Below are 17,045 nucleotides of genomic sequence, written 5' to 3' on the forward strand. Positions count from 1 at the left end.
ATTCTGCTAGAGGATTAGCATGGATAATTGAAAGTTGCTTTTATATTAGTACTGAGAGTAAAATTATGAAAAAAACTTCTGGATATATTTGATAATTTTAAATGTTTTATGTATTTTTTTGTTGGGTTGGGGGGCGGTGGGGCAGTGGGGCGGAGTTTCTCTCTTGTTGCCTAGGCTGGAGTGCAATGGTGGCATGGCTCACTACATCCTCTGCCTCCTGGGTTCAGCGATTCTCCTGCCTCAGCCTCCCGAGTAGCTGAGCTTACAGGTGTGCGCCACCACGCCCGGCCAATTTTTTATATTTTTAATAGAGACGAGGTTTCACTTTGTTGGTCAGACTGGCCTCAGGTGATCCGTCTGCCTTGACCTCCCAAAGTTCTGGGATTACACACATGAGCCACCACACTTGGCCTAAGGCATAAATTTTAAATGTTTAAGACATAGGCCAGGATCGCCTGAGACCAGGAGTTCAAGACCATCCTCGCCAACATGGTGAAACCCTGTCTCTACTAAAAATACAAAAAATTATCTAGGCGTGGTGGTGCACATCTGTAATCCCAGCTACTTGGGAGGCCGAGGCAGGAGAGTCCCTTGAACCCAGGAGGCGGAGGTTGCAATGAGCTATTATGCCACTGCACTCCAACCTGGGCGACAGAGCGAGATTCCGTTTCAGAAAATAAAAATAAAAATTATGTCTTAAACATAACAAAGTTTTCTTGGTTATTTTTGTTTATTTTTTAAGAAGAAAGGTAATCTGGCCGGGCACAGTGGCTCACGCCTGTAATCCCAGCACTTTGGGAGGCCGAGGCGGGCGGATCACAAGGTCAGGAGATCGAGACCATCCTGGCTAACATGGTGAAACCCCGTCTCTACTAAAAATGCAAAAAATTAGCTGGGCGCGGTTGCGGGCGCCTGTAGTCCCAGCTACTCGGGAGGCTGAGGCAGGAGAATGGCGTGAACTTGGGAGGCGGAGCTTGCAGTGAGCCGAGATCGCGCCACTGCACTCCAGCCTGGGCGACAGAGCGAGACTCCGTCTCAAAAAAAAAAAAAAAAAAAAAAAAAAAAAGAAGAAAGGTAATCTAGTAGTAGAGGTTTATTTGTCACAAATAAGTTTGCATTAATGAAATGTGCTATGCACTGTAGGAGTTTTAGAAGTATACAAGCGGCCGGGCGCGGTGGCTCAAGCCTGTAATCCCAGCACTTTGGGAGGCCGAGGCGGGCGGATCACAAGGTCAGGAGATCGAGACCACAGTGAAACCCCGTCTCTACTAAAAATACAAAAAATTAGCCGGGCGCGGTGGCGGGAGCCTGTAGTCCCAGCTACTCAGGAGGCTGAGGCAGGAGAATGGCGGGAACCCGGGAGGCGGAGCTTGCAGTGAGCCGAGATCGCGCCACTGCACTCCAGCCTGGGCAACAGCGTGAGACTCCGTCTCAAAAAAAAAAAAAAAAAAAAGAAGTATACAAGCATGCAGAGCTTAAATAATGTGCTATATATATTTATTTAATCCTGATGTTTTTAGCCTAATGTTAATTGGGGTAGGAAATTTAATTGCTGAATCAATTTTTATTTCGTTTCTTCACCTTAGGTTTTAGTACCCACTGTGTCTATGGTTGGAAAGCATTTGGGCGCAAGAAAGGATCATCCAGGCTTAAAGGCTAAAGAAAATGATGAAAATTGTGGTCCTACTACTACTGTTTTTGTTGGCAACATTTCCGAGAAAGCCTCAGACATGCTTATAAGACAACTCTTAGCTGTAAGTTAAACTGTTTATTTTTCATTAAAAATTTTTTTATTATTCTACATTTCAAACTTAAGCAGAAAGAGGACTTTCAGTGATTGCTTTTTATTATAAAAAATTCAGTCCTGCAGCAAAGGTGAAAGTAGTACAGTGAACACATTTGTATTCTTTTCCTAGATTCATCAGTGAACATGTTTAGATACTTTATGTACACATGTGTACCACACACACTTTTTTCTTGGATAATTTGAAAGTAAATTGTGACATGACATTTTACCTGTGAATCCTTCATTTATCTCCTAAGAGCAAGGACATTCTGCGACATAATCACAATGCCACTATCACATATGAAATTTGGCCCGGTGCAGTGGCTTTTGCCTGTAGTTGTAATCCCAGTCCTTTGCGAGGCTGAGGCAGGAGGATCTCTTGAAGCTAGGAGTTCGAGACCAGCCTGGGCAGCATACCGAGACACATCTTTACAAAAAATTAAAATATAATAGCGCCAGATGCAGTGGCTCATGCCTGTAATCCCAGCACTTCAGGAGGCTGAAGTGGGTGGATCATTTGTGGTCAGGAGTTCGAGACCAGCCTGACCAACATGGTGAGACCCCATCTTTACAAAAAATACAAAAATTAGCCAGGTGTGGTGGCGTGTGCCTGTAATCCCAGCTACTTGGGTGGCTGAAGCAGGAGAATCCCTTGAACCCGTGAGATGGAGGCTGCAGTGAGCTGAGGTCGTGCCACTGCACTCCACCTTGGGCAACAGAGTGAGACTCCATCTCAAAAAAATAATGATAATAATTAAAAAATAAAAATAAAAAGCCAGGTATAGTGATGCACGCCTGTAGTCCTAGCTGTTCAGAATCTGAGGTGGGAGGATTGCTTGAGTCTAGGAGTTCAAGGCTGCAGTAAGCTATGATCTTGTAATTGCACTCCAGTCTGAGTAAGAGAGTCTCTAAAACAAAAAAAAATACAAAATTGATATAGTATTATTAACTAATACACATGTAGTTCATATTTAATTTTCCCAGTAATGACCATAATATTAATAGTTGTTTTATTTTTCATCCATGATCCAATGAAAGATTTTTATGTACTTTTGAGACAGATTTGCTCTGTCACACAGGCTGAATGCAGTGAGATCTCGGCTCACTGCAAACTCTGCCTCCTGTATTTAAGCGATTCTCATGCCTCGGCCTCCCGAGTAGCTGAGATTACAGTCATGTGCCTTGACACCTGGCTCATTTTTGTGTTTTTTGTATAGACAAGGTTTTGCCATGTTGCCCAGACTTGTCTTGAACTCCTGGCCTCAATCAAATCGCCTGCTTTGACTTCCCAAAGTGTTGAGATTACATGCGTGGGCCACCACACCTGGCGTGGGTTAATATTTTGAGACTTTGTGAGTCGTTTTCCCCAGCGACCTTAAACAATGATTTTAGCTTATCCAATGATGATTGACTGATTACTTATCCAATGACTGATTCCTTTTAAAGTTTTATTCTGAGCTTGAATACTAATAAGTTGTTTAAATTTGATAAACTTGTTGATTCACTTTTTTAACCTTAGTTTTTAAGATTTTATCTTGATGGCCGGGCACAGTGGCTCATGCCTGTAATCCCAGCACTTTGGAAGGCCGAGGCGGGTAGATTACGAGGTCAGGAGATCGAGACCATCCTGGCAAACACGGTGAAACCCTGTCTCTACTAAAAATACAAAAAAAAAAAAAAAAAATTAGCCCGATGTGGTGGCGGGTGCCTGTAGTCCCAGCTTCTCGGGAGGCTGAGGCAGGAGAATGGCGTGAACCCGGGAGGCGGCAGAGCTTGCAGCGAGCGAATCACGCCACTGCACTCCAGCCTGGGCGACAGAGCGAGACTCCGTCTCAAAAAAAAGATTTTATCTTGATGATAAATGTACATTGTTAAGTGAAATAATGCTGAATGATTGTATAATAAAATAAGGCCAGGGTGTGGTGGCTTACACCTGTAATCTCAGCACTTTGATTTGGGGGGGCCAAGGCGAGCGGATCACTTGAGGTCAGGAGTTTGAGACCAGCCTGACCAACATGGTGAAACACCATCTCTACTAAAAATACAAAAATTAGCCGGGCGTGTTGTGGGTGCCTGCAATCCCAACTACTAGGGAGGCTGAGGCAGGGGAATCATTTGAACCTGGGAGGCGGAGGTTGCAGTGAGCTGAGATGGCGCCACTGCACTCCAGCCTGGGCGACAAAGTTAGACTTTGTCTTACGCACAAAAAAAGGAGTTTGGAAGAATGACTATATTCTGCACTGAGAGGACTTGCAAATACGTCATTCTTCATCTATATCCCAGAGTCCTGTGTAGGTTCTCTGTAAGGACAGGACCAGGGTTATCAACCTGTGGTTCAGCTCTTGAGTAGTTCAGTATGAGTCCTGCAGTCTTGTCATCCTCTGGAAATATTGTTGCCTTCTCTCCTTATGCCCCTCTGAGATGCTGGGCAATTATTTTATACCATTCATGATTCTTGCTTCAGCTCTTCATATTTAAGAAATTCCTGTTCTTTTAGGAAACTGGATCTCCTGGGCACTCTCTCAGTTTTAATTAACTGGTCTGAGGATGTTTCGGGTTTCTCAGTTTCATTTCTTCCTCTACTTCCATGGGATTTTGGTAATTTCAGTCTGAAGCCCGACTTCGTTTTCATTCCTGAGTTTTCTCCTGGGGTTCTTTTCACTGCAGCCGTAAGGCCTAATCTGGGGTCTGCAGAGAACTAGCACTAACTCTGCTCTGATGGAATTCAGGAAAGTCAGAAGGTACTGGAGTATAGAAATGTGTTTGCTCCTGTCTGCTTCTGGAAGTCTCTGTTTTGCAATGTTATTACCGCTAATGTTTTCTCCCTAGGTGTATGTGTAAAGATTCTCATCACATATTCTCATAGAAGTGCAGTTTCTGAGTCTTAGGGCATGCTTATCTGCAGCTTTACAAGATAATTCCACACCAATTTATTTATACTTACTGCAGCAGTGTTATGTCCAAGTTTCTATTCTTATACATCTTTTTTAACAGTGGGGGTTTATTTAGACTTTTACATTGTGTTGTGAAGTACCTTATTCCTATTTAAATATGCCTTTTTTATTGTTCTTTCTACATAATTTTGGTATTATCTGTTGACATAGTAGCTTGAGGCCTAAACTGTTAAAGGCCTCAATCTCCCTTCCCCAGCTTCCTTACAGGTGTTACAAGATGGTGAACTTGTTATGTTAATAAGTGTTATTATGTAAATAGTTTTAGCAGAACTAGGTCATGTGCTCTCATTGCATTTTCTTTCTTTTCTTTTCTTTTTTTTGAGATGGAGTCTCACTCTGTTATCCAGGCTGGAGTGCAGTGGCATGATCTCAGCTCACTGCAACCTTGCCATCCAGGGTTCAAGCAATTCTCCTGCCTCAGCCTCCCAAGTAGCTGGGATTATGGACCCCTGCTACCATACCTAGCTAATTTTTGTATTTTCGGTAGAGACGGGGTTTCACCATATTTGCCAGGCTGGTCTGGAACTGTTGACCTCCAGTGATCTGCCTGCCTCAGCCTCCCAAAGTGCTGGGATTACATGCATGAGCCACTGTGCCTAGTCCATTTTTTGTTTATTTTCATATTTTATTTTTGAAACAGAGTCTAGGTCTGTTGCCCAGACTGGAGTGCAGTGGTGCAATCTCTGCTCACTGCAACCTCCACCTCCTGGGTCAGTGATTCTTCTGCCTCAGCCTCCTGAGTAGCTGGGATTACAGGCACCTGCTACCACGTCCGGCTAATTTTTGTATTTTTAGTAGAGACGGGGTTTCACCATGTTGGCCAGACTGGTCTCAAGCTTTTGACCTCAAGTGATCTACCCACCTGGGCTTCCCAAAGTGTTGGGATTCTTTTCCCTTCTTTTTTTTTTTTTGAGACGGAGTCTCGCTCTGTCGCCCAGGCTGCAGTGCAGTGGCCGGATCTCAGCTCACTGCAAACTCCGCCTCTCGGGTTCACGCCATTCTCCTGCCTCAGCCTCCCGAGTAGCTGGGACTACAGGCGCCCACCACCTCGCCCGGCTAGTTTTTTGTATTTTTTTTTAGTAGAGACGGGGTTTCACCGTGTTAGCCAGGATGGTCTCGATCTCCCGACCTCGTGATCCGCCCATCTCGGCCTCCCAAAGTGCTGGGATTACAGGCTTGAGCCACCGCGCCCGGCCCTTTTCCCTTCTTTTCTAGAGCCCCTCCTGTCAGGTCCCTTTGTTTGTCTCATGTGTTCTGGTTCCTCTAAGTCTACTTTTATCCTTGGAGTTTTTCTGTCTTTTCTAGTATTCCCCTTATTGCTCTCCTGAGTTGGATGGTTTGGATCCTATATCTTGCTTGTGCCGACACATAGTAGCTCCTGTTATACTGGGATGATACATCCTTTATATACGATGTACATGGTATTTATAGGTGTGTGGTTGGTAACTTTTCTGAATCTAAATCTGAAGTGCTTTTTATTTTGATTATTCATGTGGTCAGTAGTTTACCTGGATATAGAATTCTATGTTGAAGCTTATTTTCCTCACATTGAAGGTGTTGCCTTAAGGTGTTACAGCATCTAATGATGGTTTTCAGAAGTCCCGTATCATTCTGAATGTTCTTTGTATGTGACCTGTTTTTCCCTGGAATGCCTCTACTAGTGTGGATTTGACTGATTGCAGGTTTTCCTAATTGTGTGAAATTCTTCGAATGTTTATTTGATTTTCTTACTTTTCTTATATCATTGTGTTGGTCACTTACTTGGTGGGCCATTTCGTTCTGGAGATTTTTTTCAGGAGAAATTTTTGGGCTATTTGAGAATTGTTTTTACTGTCTTTCTTCAGGAACTCTGGATGTTGAACTTCCAGGTTTGACCTATGTGTTTTTGATTTCCTGTTTTCCATCTCCTACTCTTTTGTACGGGTTCTTGGGATTTGTCCTTAACTTTACCTTCCAGATTTCCATTGAAGTATTTATTTTTAATGCTGTGTTTCAAGTTTCCATTGGTCTTCTCTTGTTCTCTGAAGATTTCTCACCTACACTCTCCCTCTGTCTTTTTTTAACCGGGTAGAACCTTATTTTATTTTTCTTTTTTAAGACAGTCTGGTTCTGTTGCTCAGGCTGGAGTGCAATTGGCATGATTACAGCTCACTGCAGCCTCGATTTCCTGGGCTCAAGCCATCTATCTGCCTCATCCTCCTGAGTAGCTGGGACCACTGGTGTGTGCCACCACGCCTTCCTAATTTTTTTATTTTTGTAGAGACGGTGTCTCCCTATGTTGCCCAGGCTGGTCTTGAACTCCTGTGCTCAAGCAATCCTTCCACATCAGCCTCCCAGAGTGTTGGCATTATAGACATGAGCCACACCTGGCTGCTTTTATTTTTTATTTATTTATTTATTTTTTTTGAGACGGAGTCTCGCTCTGTCACCCAGGCTGGAGTGCGGTGGCCGGATCTCAGCTCATTGCAAGCTCCGCCTCCCGGGTTCACGCCATTCTCCTGCCTCAGCCTCCCGAGTACCTGGGACTATAGACGCCCGCCACCTCGCCCGGCTAGTTTTTTGTATTTTTTAGTAGAGACGGGGTTTCACCGTGTTAGCCAGGATGGTCTCGATCTCCTGACCTTGTGATCCGCCCGTCTCGGCCTCCCAAAGTGCTGGGATTACAGGCGTGAGCCACCGCGCCCGGCCTGCTTTTATTTTTAAAGTATAATAGTGTCCCACCTTCAGATAACCTGCCCTCCTTCACATTTTGGAATATTTCTCTTTATTTTACAGAAAGTTGTTTTTGTTTATAAAGTCTTGTGTATTTGCATTTTCTTTTCCCAAGTTATTTTTGCATACTGTATCAAGCGTTTTCCCATGTTAAAAATCTTTGATGACTGGGCGCAGTGGCTCACGCCTGTAATGCCAGCACTTTGGGAGGCTTAGGCGGGTGGATCACGAGGTCAGGAGTTCGAGACCAGCCTGGCTAATATGGTGAAACCCCATCTCTACTTAAAAAAAAAAATAGCCAAGTGTGGTGGTGCATGCCTGTAGTCCCAGCTACTCAGGAGGCTGAGGCAGAAGAATCGCTTGAACCTGGGAGGTGGAGGTTGCAGTGAGCCGAGATCGTGCCACTGCACTCCAGCCTGGGTAACAGAGCGAGACTCCACCTCAAAAGAAAAAAAAATCCTTTATAAATACATACATTTTGTTTCAAAACGTTTCTTTCTAGGTTCATAATATTTACTTAAATTTATTAGAGTTTGTTTTAACCATTCTACTTTTAGGCATTTAGGTTTACGTGTCTGTTAGGATAAGTAGTGATGCAAAACTTTTAATTTAATAAAAGGTAAACAATGTTCTGCAAATGAAGCATCAGTAAGAATTTACATTTTTCTTTAAATGATTTGTTGTTGATTTCTTTCATGTGATAGGTTTGCGGGAATTGCAAACATTTTCACAAATGTAGTTGCTGGTTTTTTATTTTATGCTTTTTACCCCTAGTAGAAATATAATTTTGCTTTTAGTTACATTAAAAATTATTTTGTTAAATGGTAGCAACCTTTTTGTTTTGTTTTCTTTTTAAGAAATGTGGTTTGGTTTTGAGCTGGAAGAGAGTACAAGGTGCTTCCGGAAAGCTTCAAGGTATGTCATTTTTTTCCTTATTTGCTGAAATCACTTTAACAAACTCTGTGCTTACATCACTTTGAATGACTTACTCTCATTGTCTTTATTGGTGAGACTTATTTTATTAGCACTCTTTGTGCTCTTTTTTATTGAAATAGGGTTAAAAGGCAGTTTGGGAAAATATTGGCTGAGAATTGAGATCTGAAGGAGGAAAAAGGTAACAGGAAAGGAAAAAATTAAAATTGCTCAATTTAACTGGTTTCTTGTGCTTTCCAAAGTTTCTTGTCTCAAGCAATGACTGCATGATCAAGATGGAACAATTAGAAGTTAGTGTTAGTAAGGGAGAAGAAGAAGAGACAATCATGGTTTGTTAACTTTTTTTTTTTTTTTCTTTTGAGACCTACTCTCACTCTGCACCCAGGCTGGAGTACAGTGGTGTGACCTTGGCTCACTGCATCCTCTGCCTTCTGGGTTGGAGCAGTTCACCTGCTTCAGCCTCCTGAGTAGCTGGGAATACAGGTGTGCGCCACCATGCCTGGCTAATTTTTGTATTTTTAGTAGAGACGGAGTTTCACCATGTTGGCCAGGCTGGTCTCAAACTCCTGACCTCAGATGATCCACCCAACTTGACCTTCTAAAATGCTGGGATTACAGGCAGGAGCCACCACACCTGGCCTCAAATGTCAATTTTTTAAATAGTTCATTTGATTCAGGATCTATATGAAGTCCACACATTGCAACTAGTTGGCAATTTAAGTCTCCTAATATTTTATTATTAGCACCATCCTCTAACCAACTGAGCTAACTGACCATACTTTTAATATTTTAAATTATTCTATTTCTAATTTCCTTGCAGTTTATTTGTTGAAGAAACTGGGTCATTTGTGCAATAGTATTTTTTAAGTCGAGTTTTGCTGAATGCAGCTCCAGTACTATAATTTGCCATTAATCTATCCTCTGTATTTTCTGTAAAGTGGTCACTAGTTGTACTTGATGTGTGTTGTGTGGTGTTTTGGTTTTTTTTTTTTTTTTTTTTTTTTTTTAGAGACAGAGTTTTGCTCTTCTTGCCCAGGCTAGAGTGCAATGGTACAATCTCGGCTCACTGCAACTTCCACCTCCTGGTTTTAAGCAGTTCTCCTGCCTCAGCCTCCCGAGGAGCTGGGATTATAGGCATGTGCCACCATGCTCGGCTAATTTTTTATTTTTAGTAGAGATGGGATGTCTCCTTATTGGTCAGGCTGGTCTTGAACTCCCAACCTCAGGTCATCTGCCTGCCTCAGCCTCCCAAAGTGCTGAGATTAGAGGCACGAGCCACCGCTTCCTGCTACTATGTTATTTGAAACGCAGTCTTGCTCTGTTGCCCAGGCTGGAGTGCAGTGGCGCGATCTTGGCTCACTACACACAACCTCCGCCTCCCAGGTTTAAGCGATTCTCCTGCCTCAGCCTCCTGCGTAGCTGGGATTACAGGCACCCGCCACCGTGCCCGGCTAATTTTTGTATTTTTAGTAGAGACGGGGTTTCACCATATTGGTCAGGCTGGTCTTGAGCTGCTGACCTCATGATCCGCCCATCTCAGCCTCCCAAAGTACTGAGATTACAGGCATGAGCCACTGCTCCCGGCTGCTATTTTTATTTATTTTTTTGTGCTTTTATTCTAGCACCTTATAGCCAGAATACTATAAAGGTAGTATTCTTCCATCAGGGAACACATATGAGATTGTCTTTTTTGTGTATGTAATAGCATCAGTGTTGCCAGTTCCTAGATTGATTAATTCATTAGGAAGTAATTCATCAGTAGTCTTTTTTTTTTGTTTTTGAGACAGAGTCTTCTGTTGCCAGGCTGGAGTGCAGTGGCGCGATCTTGGCTCACTGCAACCTCAGACTCCCTGGTTCAAACAATTCTCCTGCCTCAGCCTCCTGAGAAGCTAGGATTACAAGCACATGCCACCACACCCAGCTAATTTTTGTATTTTTAATAGAGATGGGGTTTTACCATGTTGGCTAGGATGGTCTTGATCTGACCTCATGATCTGCCCGCCTTGGCCTCCCAAAGTGCTGGAATTACAGGTGTGAGCCACTGCTCCCGGCCTCATCAGTAGTATGTTTTGAAGAATTCTGTCATTCTTTCATTGAGGAACAAATCTTTTTCATGTATTAGTAGAATGCTTCTCTATGGAGAAAGTTGCCCCTGCATCTACTATTTGGTAACTTAGAGGCATTTTTGTTGTTCTTGAGATGGAGTTTTTTGCTCTTGTTGCCCAGGCTGGAGTGCAATGGCACCATCTCAGCTCACTGCAACCTCCGCCTCCTGGGTTCAAGCGATTCTCTTGCCTCAGCCTCCTGAGTAGCCGGGGTTACAGGCGCCCACCACCACGCCTGGTTAATTTTTTGTTTTTTTTGGTAGAGGCGGGATTTTGCCATGTTTGCCAGGGAAGTCTTGAACACGTGACTTCAGGTGATCCATCCACCTCAGTCTCCCAAAGTGCTGGGATTACAAGCTTGAGCCACCATGCCTGGCATAGAGGCATATTTAATACAGAAAAAGCAGGATAAATGCCCTAGCTTTCTTTCTTAAAACAATGAGTTGGTATCCTCAGCATTCTCTAGCAGTAACTGATTTTCTTTTTTCTTTTAAATTATTGTGAACTTACAAATTGAAGCATATTTAGTGTTACTGTATTTAATGTGGATTCTTTGTAGTTATTATCACCATTAAAACTTAACTTAAATTGCGGCCGGGCGCGGTGGCTCAAGCCTGTAATCCCAGCACTTTGGGAGGCCGAGATGGGCGGATCACGAGGTCAGGAGATCGAGACCATCCTGGCTAACACGGTGAAACCCTGTCTCTACTAAAAATACAAAAAACTAGCTGGGCGAGGTGGCGGCGCCTGTAGTCCCAGCTACTCGGGAGGCTGAGGCAGGAGAATGGCGTAAACCCGGGAGGTGGAGCTTGCAGTGAGCTGAGATCCGGCCACTGCACTCCAGCCCGGGCGACAGAGCCAGACTCCGTCTCCAAAAAAAAAAAAAAAAAAAACCTAACTTAAATTGTCTCTGCACTTTATACATCTCCAGTGGTTTTGACATGACCCTGAACGCCTTTGACAGCTGCTTTGTTATCTGGTATGACAATTTGTTCCAAGGTCATCTAGTATAATAGTGTTTTGGCCCCAGACTTAGAATCAGCCATTTCTCCAGGGGAAATTGTTTTGAAGATCACGATCTGGGCACGAGGTGCACTCGTATTAACAGTGGTTTGGGATGGGCATGGTGGCTCATGCTTGTAATCCCAGCACTTTGGGAGACTGAGGCAGGCGAGTCAAGAGATCAAGACCATCCTGGCCAACATCTCTACTAAAAATACAGAAATTATCTGGATGTGGTGGCGCGCGCCTGTAGTCTGAGCTACTCAGGAAGCTGACGCAGGAGAATTGCTTCAACCCAGGAGGCAGAGTTTGCAGTGAGCTGAGATCGCACCACTACACTCCAGCCTGGTGACAGAATGAGACTCCGTCTAAAAAAAATTAAAAAGCAGTGATTTGGTGTTTGCTTTTAGATTTTTCCAGTGTATACTAATTCAGATTAAGGACTAAAAGGTTTTTATTTAACCTGTTCTGTCATATATCTGTATCTCCTTTTTCCCCACACTGAGTTCCCTGAGTTTCAAGGCCATTGGGGATGATAGAATATTAATTACTGAGTTGCTTTATCTCACATTGCACATAGAACAGTTTAAGACTTAACCATTGGCACTATCACCAGCAATATGATCATTTTAAATTACTTTTCCTTTTTTTGAGACAGGATCTCTCTCTATTGCCCAGGCTGGAGTGCAGTGGGGGCAATCTCAGCTTACTGCAACTTCTGCCTCCTGGGTTCAAGCAGTTCTCCTGCCTCAACCTCCCTAGTAGCTGGGACTACAGGCATGCGCCACCACACCCAGCTAGTTTTTGTATTTTTAGTAGAGACAGGGTTTCACCATGTTGGCCAGGCTGGTCTGGAACTCCTGATCTGAGGTAATCCACCTGCCTCTGTCTCCCAGAGTGCTGGGATTACAGGTGTGAGCCACTGTGCCCGGCCTGAAGGTACTTTTTTGAGGGGCATATCTGTTTGTCTTTATGGTATAGCATGCTGAAAATGTTATAGTCAAATTTACTATTTTAATATCAGTAGTTTTTTTCTGTTTCATGTCATTATATACATGTTTAGATTTATTTGATTTTATTTTCAATTTGTTGGTTGCCCTTAGATTTAATTTTGTTTTAATATCTCTGTTAAAGTCATCTTAATAGCGAGATTGACTAGTTATAAAAGGAAATAGATATAAGCAAAATAGACTGTTAACTAGGATACAAGATCACTAATTCTGTAATTTAACATCTCAGAATTGAAAAGTGCATTGTTTATGTTCCTGTAGTCTGTTCTTATTTGTGGCTGTTTGGAAGTCTAGATAGGGTGAATTTATGAAATAATCGACTTCCTTTAATCATGAATTTCATTGACTCTGCTAAGTATTTTATCAGAGCTTCTAATGAGTATCAGTTTGTCTGATTTGAATTTTTCTTCCTCTCCTCTGTTTTTCCCTTTTTTCCCCCTTTGGTTGTTTGAGGGTACTAAAAGTGAAATGGTTATCAAAAGGAATTTGTGGACAGGGGTGGAATTATGAATTGAGTGGTCTTTGTATTAAAACATTTGGACTCTAGTAATTCTACTTTTCCATAATTTTTTTTTCTTTTGTAAGTGGATTGATATTTGACTAATTGTTTTCATCCATTGCTAGCCTTTGGATTCTGTGAGTACAAGGAGCCAGAATCTACTCTCCGTGCACTCAGATTATTACATGACCTGCAAATTGGAGAGAAAAAGCTACTCGTTAAAGTTGATGCAAAGACAAAGGCGCAGCTGGATGAATGGAAAGCGAAGAAGAAAGCTTCTAATGGGGTATGTTTTCTGTCGGGGTATCTTTTCTAGGCCAGGCTGTGCTATTTCAGTGTAATGCTTCTCATTATAAATGAATCTAATATGGGGCTTCAAAAGATCATCATGTATGTGCTTGTGGCTTAAATGTCGGAGGGTATTTGATAGTTTGTAGTTATTTTAAGTCTTATCTACCCATAGTGGGTGGATGACTGTTGGTTTGCTTGTTCCAGGTTGGGATGAAAGTAGTAAGGGAGGCTGGACAAGGTTAACTTGCCAGAGAAAACACTGGTACAGACTATTCCAAACAGAGCTAATTCATTAAGGCAGCTTTGTAAGTAAGTACAAAATATATTTCAACCTACACAATTTTTCTTAGTTTCCCTCTCTTTTAGAAGTACACCAACTCTAAAATGAATGAAACTCTGATTACTTGCCTTAGCTTGGGGGATTTATTCAAGCTATGCTAAGTGAAGCTAAAATAAAGGACATGGTTGTATATTGTATTGTAATGTATATATTATTACTCCCTCAACAAAGTGAAACATAGCTAAAACTTGAGTATATATTTCCTTCATTTATCTTCTTAGTTCCTTTTTGGCATCTCATGCTGAACAAATGCAAAATAGATTTATTATTGCCTTCTCCCAACACAAAACCAGAGGTGTCTTTCGCTGTCATCAAATTTTTATTATCTTTCAAAATAGAAATTGCTTTCTGGGCCTGGCGCGGTGGCTCATGCCTGTAGTCCCAGCATTTTGGGAGGCCGACACCGGCGGATCACGAGATCAGGAGATCAAGACCATCCTGGCTAACATAGTGAAAGCCGGTCTCTACTAAAAATAGAAAAAATGAGCCGGGCATGGTGGCGGGCGCCTGTAGTCCCAGCTACTTGGGAGGCTGAGGCAAGAGAATGGCGTGTACCCGGGAGGCGGAGCTCGCAGTGAGCCAAGATCACGCCACTGCGCTCCAGCCTGGGTCACTGCACTCCAGCCTGGGTGACAGAGCGAGACTGTCTCAAAAAAAAAAAAAAAGAGAAAGAAAGAAGTCACTTTCTGCTGGACGTGGTGGCTCATGCCTGTAATCCCAGCACTTTGGGAGGCAGAGGCAGGCGGATCACCTGAGGTCAGGAGTTCGAGACCAGCCTGGCGAACGTGGCAAAACCCTGTCTCTACTAAAAATACAAAAAATTAGCCTAGCATTGTGGCGGTTGCCTGTAATCACAGCAACCCGGAGGCTGAGGCAGGAGAATCGCTTGAACTGGAGAGGTGGAGGTGCAGTGAGTTGAGATCGAGCCATTGTATTCCAGCCTGGGCAACTAGAGCGAAACTCTGTCTCCCTGCTGCCAAAAAAGAAAAAAGAAATACCTTTCATGTCCCCTCCAAGTCCTTTGTTTAAAAAAAACAAAACAAAACAAAACACCAAACCCAAAAAGCCCACAAAATGAAGCAAAGTATAAATAAGCAATTAAATGCCACCTATAATCCCATCATCATAAGTAACACTAGATAGTTTGGATGTATGTTCTTCTGGACATTTTTCTGTGTATGAATGTAGTTTTTTTCTTTTTTGACACAGAGTGTCTCTGTCGTTCAGGCTAGAGTGCAGTGGTGTAATCTTGGCTTACTGCAACCTCTGCCTCCCGTGTTCAGGTGATTCTCCTGCCTCAGCCTCCTGAGTAGCTGGGGTTACAGGCATCCGCCACCACATTCAGCAAATTTTTGTATTTTTAGTAGAGATGGGGTTTCACCATGTTGGCCAGGCTGGTCTGGAACTCCTGACTTCAAGTAATCTGCTCTCCTTGGCCTCCCAAAGTGCTGGGATTACAGGTGTGAGCCACCATGCCTGGCCAAATGTAGATTTTTGGTTGTTTTTTGGTGGTTTTTTTTTTGAGATGGAGTCTCACTCTCTTGCCCAGGCTGGAGTGCAGTGGCGTGACCTCAGCTCACTGCAACCTCCACCTCCCAGATTCAAGTGATTCTCCCTCCACAGCCTCCCAAATAGCTGGGATTACAGGTGCCTGCCACCAGGCTCGGCTCAGCTACTTTTTCTGTTTTCACTATGTAGGTGAGGCTGGTCTTGAACCTTAGGCGATCCGCCTGCCTCGGCCTCTCTAAAGTGCTGGGATTACGTGCAAGCCACTCTGCCCAGCCAGCATTGCCTGTATTTCTTTTTTTTTTTTTTTGAGACGGAGTCTTGCTCTGCCGCCCAGGCTGGAGTGCAGTGGCCGGATCTCAGCTCACTGCAGGCTCTGCCTCCCGGGTTCACGCAATTCTCCTGCCTCAGCCTCCCCAGTAGCTGGGACTACAGGCGCCCGCCACCTCGCCCGGCTAGTTTTTTTTGTATTTTTTAGTAGAGACGGGGTTTCACCGTGTCAGCCAGGATGGTCTCGATCTCCTGACCTCGTGATCCGCCCGCCTCGGCCTCCCAAAGTGCTGGGATTACAGGCTTGAGCCACCGCGCCCGGCCCATTGCCTGTATTTCTAAAACAAGTATAATTTTATCACACTCTTGCTTATTATATGAGACCCATCCTTAATGATTTTAGATTTCTTACAGAAAAAAGACCCCCCCCCCCCCCGCCTTTTTTTTTTTTTCTGATTCCGTCTTGCCCTGTCGCCCAGGCTGGAGTGCAGTGGCAAAATCTTGGCTCACTGCAACCTCCACCTCCTGGGTTCAGGTGATTCTCCTGCTTTGGCCTACCGAGTAGCTGAGTTTATAGGCACCCGCCACCACCCCTGGCTCATTTTTATATTTTTAGTAGAGGTGGGATTTCTCCATGTTTTCCAGGCTGGTCTTGAACTCCTGACCTCAGGTGATCCACCTGCCTTGGCCTCCCAAAGTGCTGGGATTACAGGCGTGAGCCATGGTGCCCGGCATAAAGCCCATATTTTTAGGATGACATTCAAGGCTCGCTCCAGCCCACCTTTCTAACTTCCTTCTTTCCTCCTCTGCATATACTACTGCATGTACCTCCACAATCTTCCTTTTTGCTTTGCTGGCATCTCATGTCTTTGTTCCCTATCCAAGCTCCCTGTTGAAATTCTATCCATACTTATAATTAACATGTCCCTTGATTAATATAGACTTTATCAGCCTACCCTCAGTTTCTCTCAGACAGAATTAAGTCCTCTGTTCCCGTATAAAGCAGATCTTTGTAGCTGTTTTAGTAAATATTGTTTATATGTCTCTCTCTTTCACAGCCCTTTGTTACCCATCTCATTCCCATATCCTCTTTCAACCCCCATCTCTGATTACAAATAGAAAGGGTGATAAGTTTGTGGGCTGTGTCTCTTTAATCTTGTACCTCAGCAGCACCTAGGACAGTGTCTTGCCTAAAGCAAGGATGGAATTAACATTTGTTAACAGTTGCTTATCTGTCAGTCTTACTATCCTTACCCTGCTTCATAAGGAAATTATATTTATATTTTATTTCAAATCAGTAATACTGCCTGTCACATCACTAAAACCTCAAAAAACAGAAATGTTTGAAATAAGAATTTTCAGGTTTGCCTTGTTGTGATGACTGTATACTAACTAGTTAAAGGTATGGATTCAGTACCTTCAAAGTGTTCTGATTTGCTAGGACTCACTGTTTTCTTGTGTTTAATCTTCGGTTTGTGAGGTCATTTAATTTGTAGCATTTGTAAATGTTATACTGAAAAACTCTGAAAATGAAATAAATCACTATACTACGTATTTTTATAAATTAGGAAAGGTGACTTGGCATTTCTTGCTTGCTTGCTTGCTTTTTTTGGCGTGAGGACAGAGTGTTGCTCTGT

General features: G+C 43.3%; 1 protein-coding gene across 3 annotated transcripts in view; it reads left to right on the top strand.

The window, feature by feature from the left end:
• The window catches only part of RBM25 (RNA binding motif protein 25), a 70,823-nt gene that overhangs the window by 20,159 nt on the left and 33,619 nt on the right, over window positions 1–17,045 (top strand). For all 3 annotated transcript variants that reach the window (XM_065549019.2, XM_005561707.5, XM_073997698.1), the window contains 3 exons: window positions 1,587–1,754; window positions 8,310–8,367; window positions 13,127–13,287. In XM_065549019.2, the coding sequence (XP_065405091.1) occupies window positions 1,587–1,754; window positions 8,310–8,367; window positions 13,127–13,287 (387 nt within the window). The remainder of the gene's footprint in view (window positions 1–1,586; window positions 1,755–8,309; window positions 8,368–13,126; window positions 13,288–17,045) is intronic.

Source organism: Macaca fascicularis, chromosome 7 (assembly GCF_037993035.2).
Source record: "Macaca fascicularis isolate 582-1 chromosome 7, T2T-MFA8v1.1".
Taxonomy (NCBI): domain Eukaryota; kingdom Metazoa; phylum Chordata; class Mammalia; order Primates; family Cercopithecidae; genus Macaca; species Macaca fascicularis.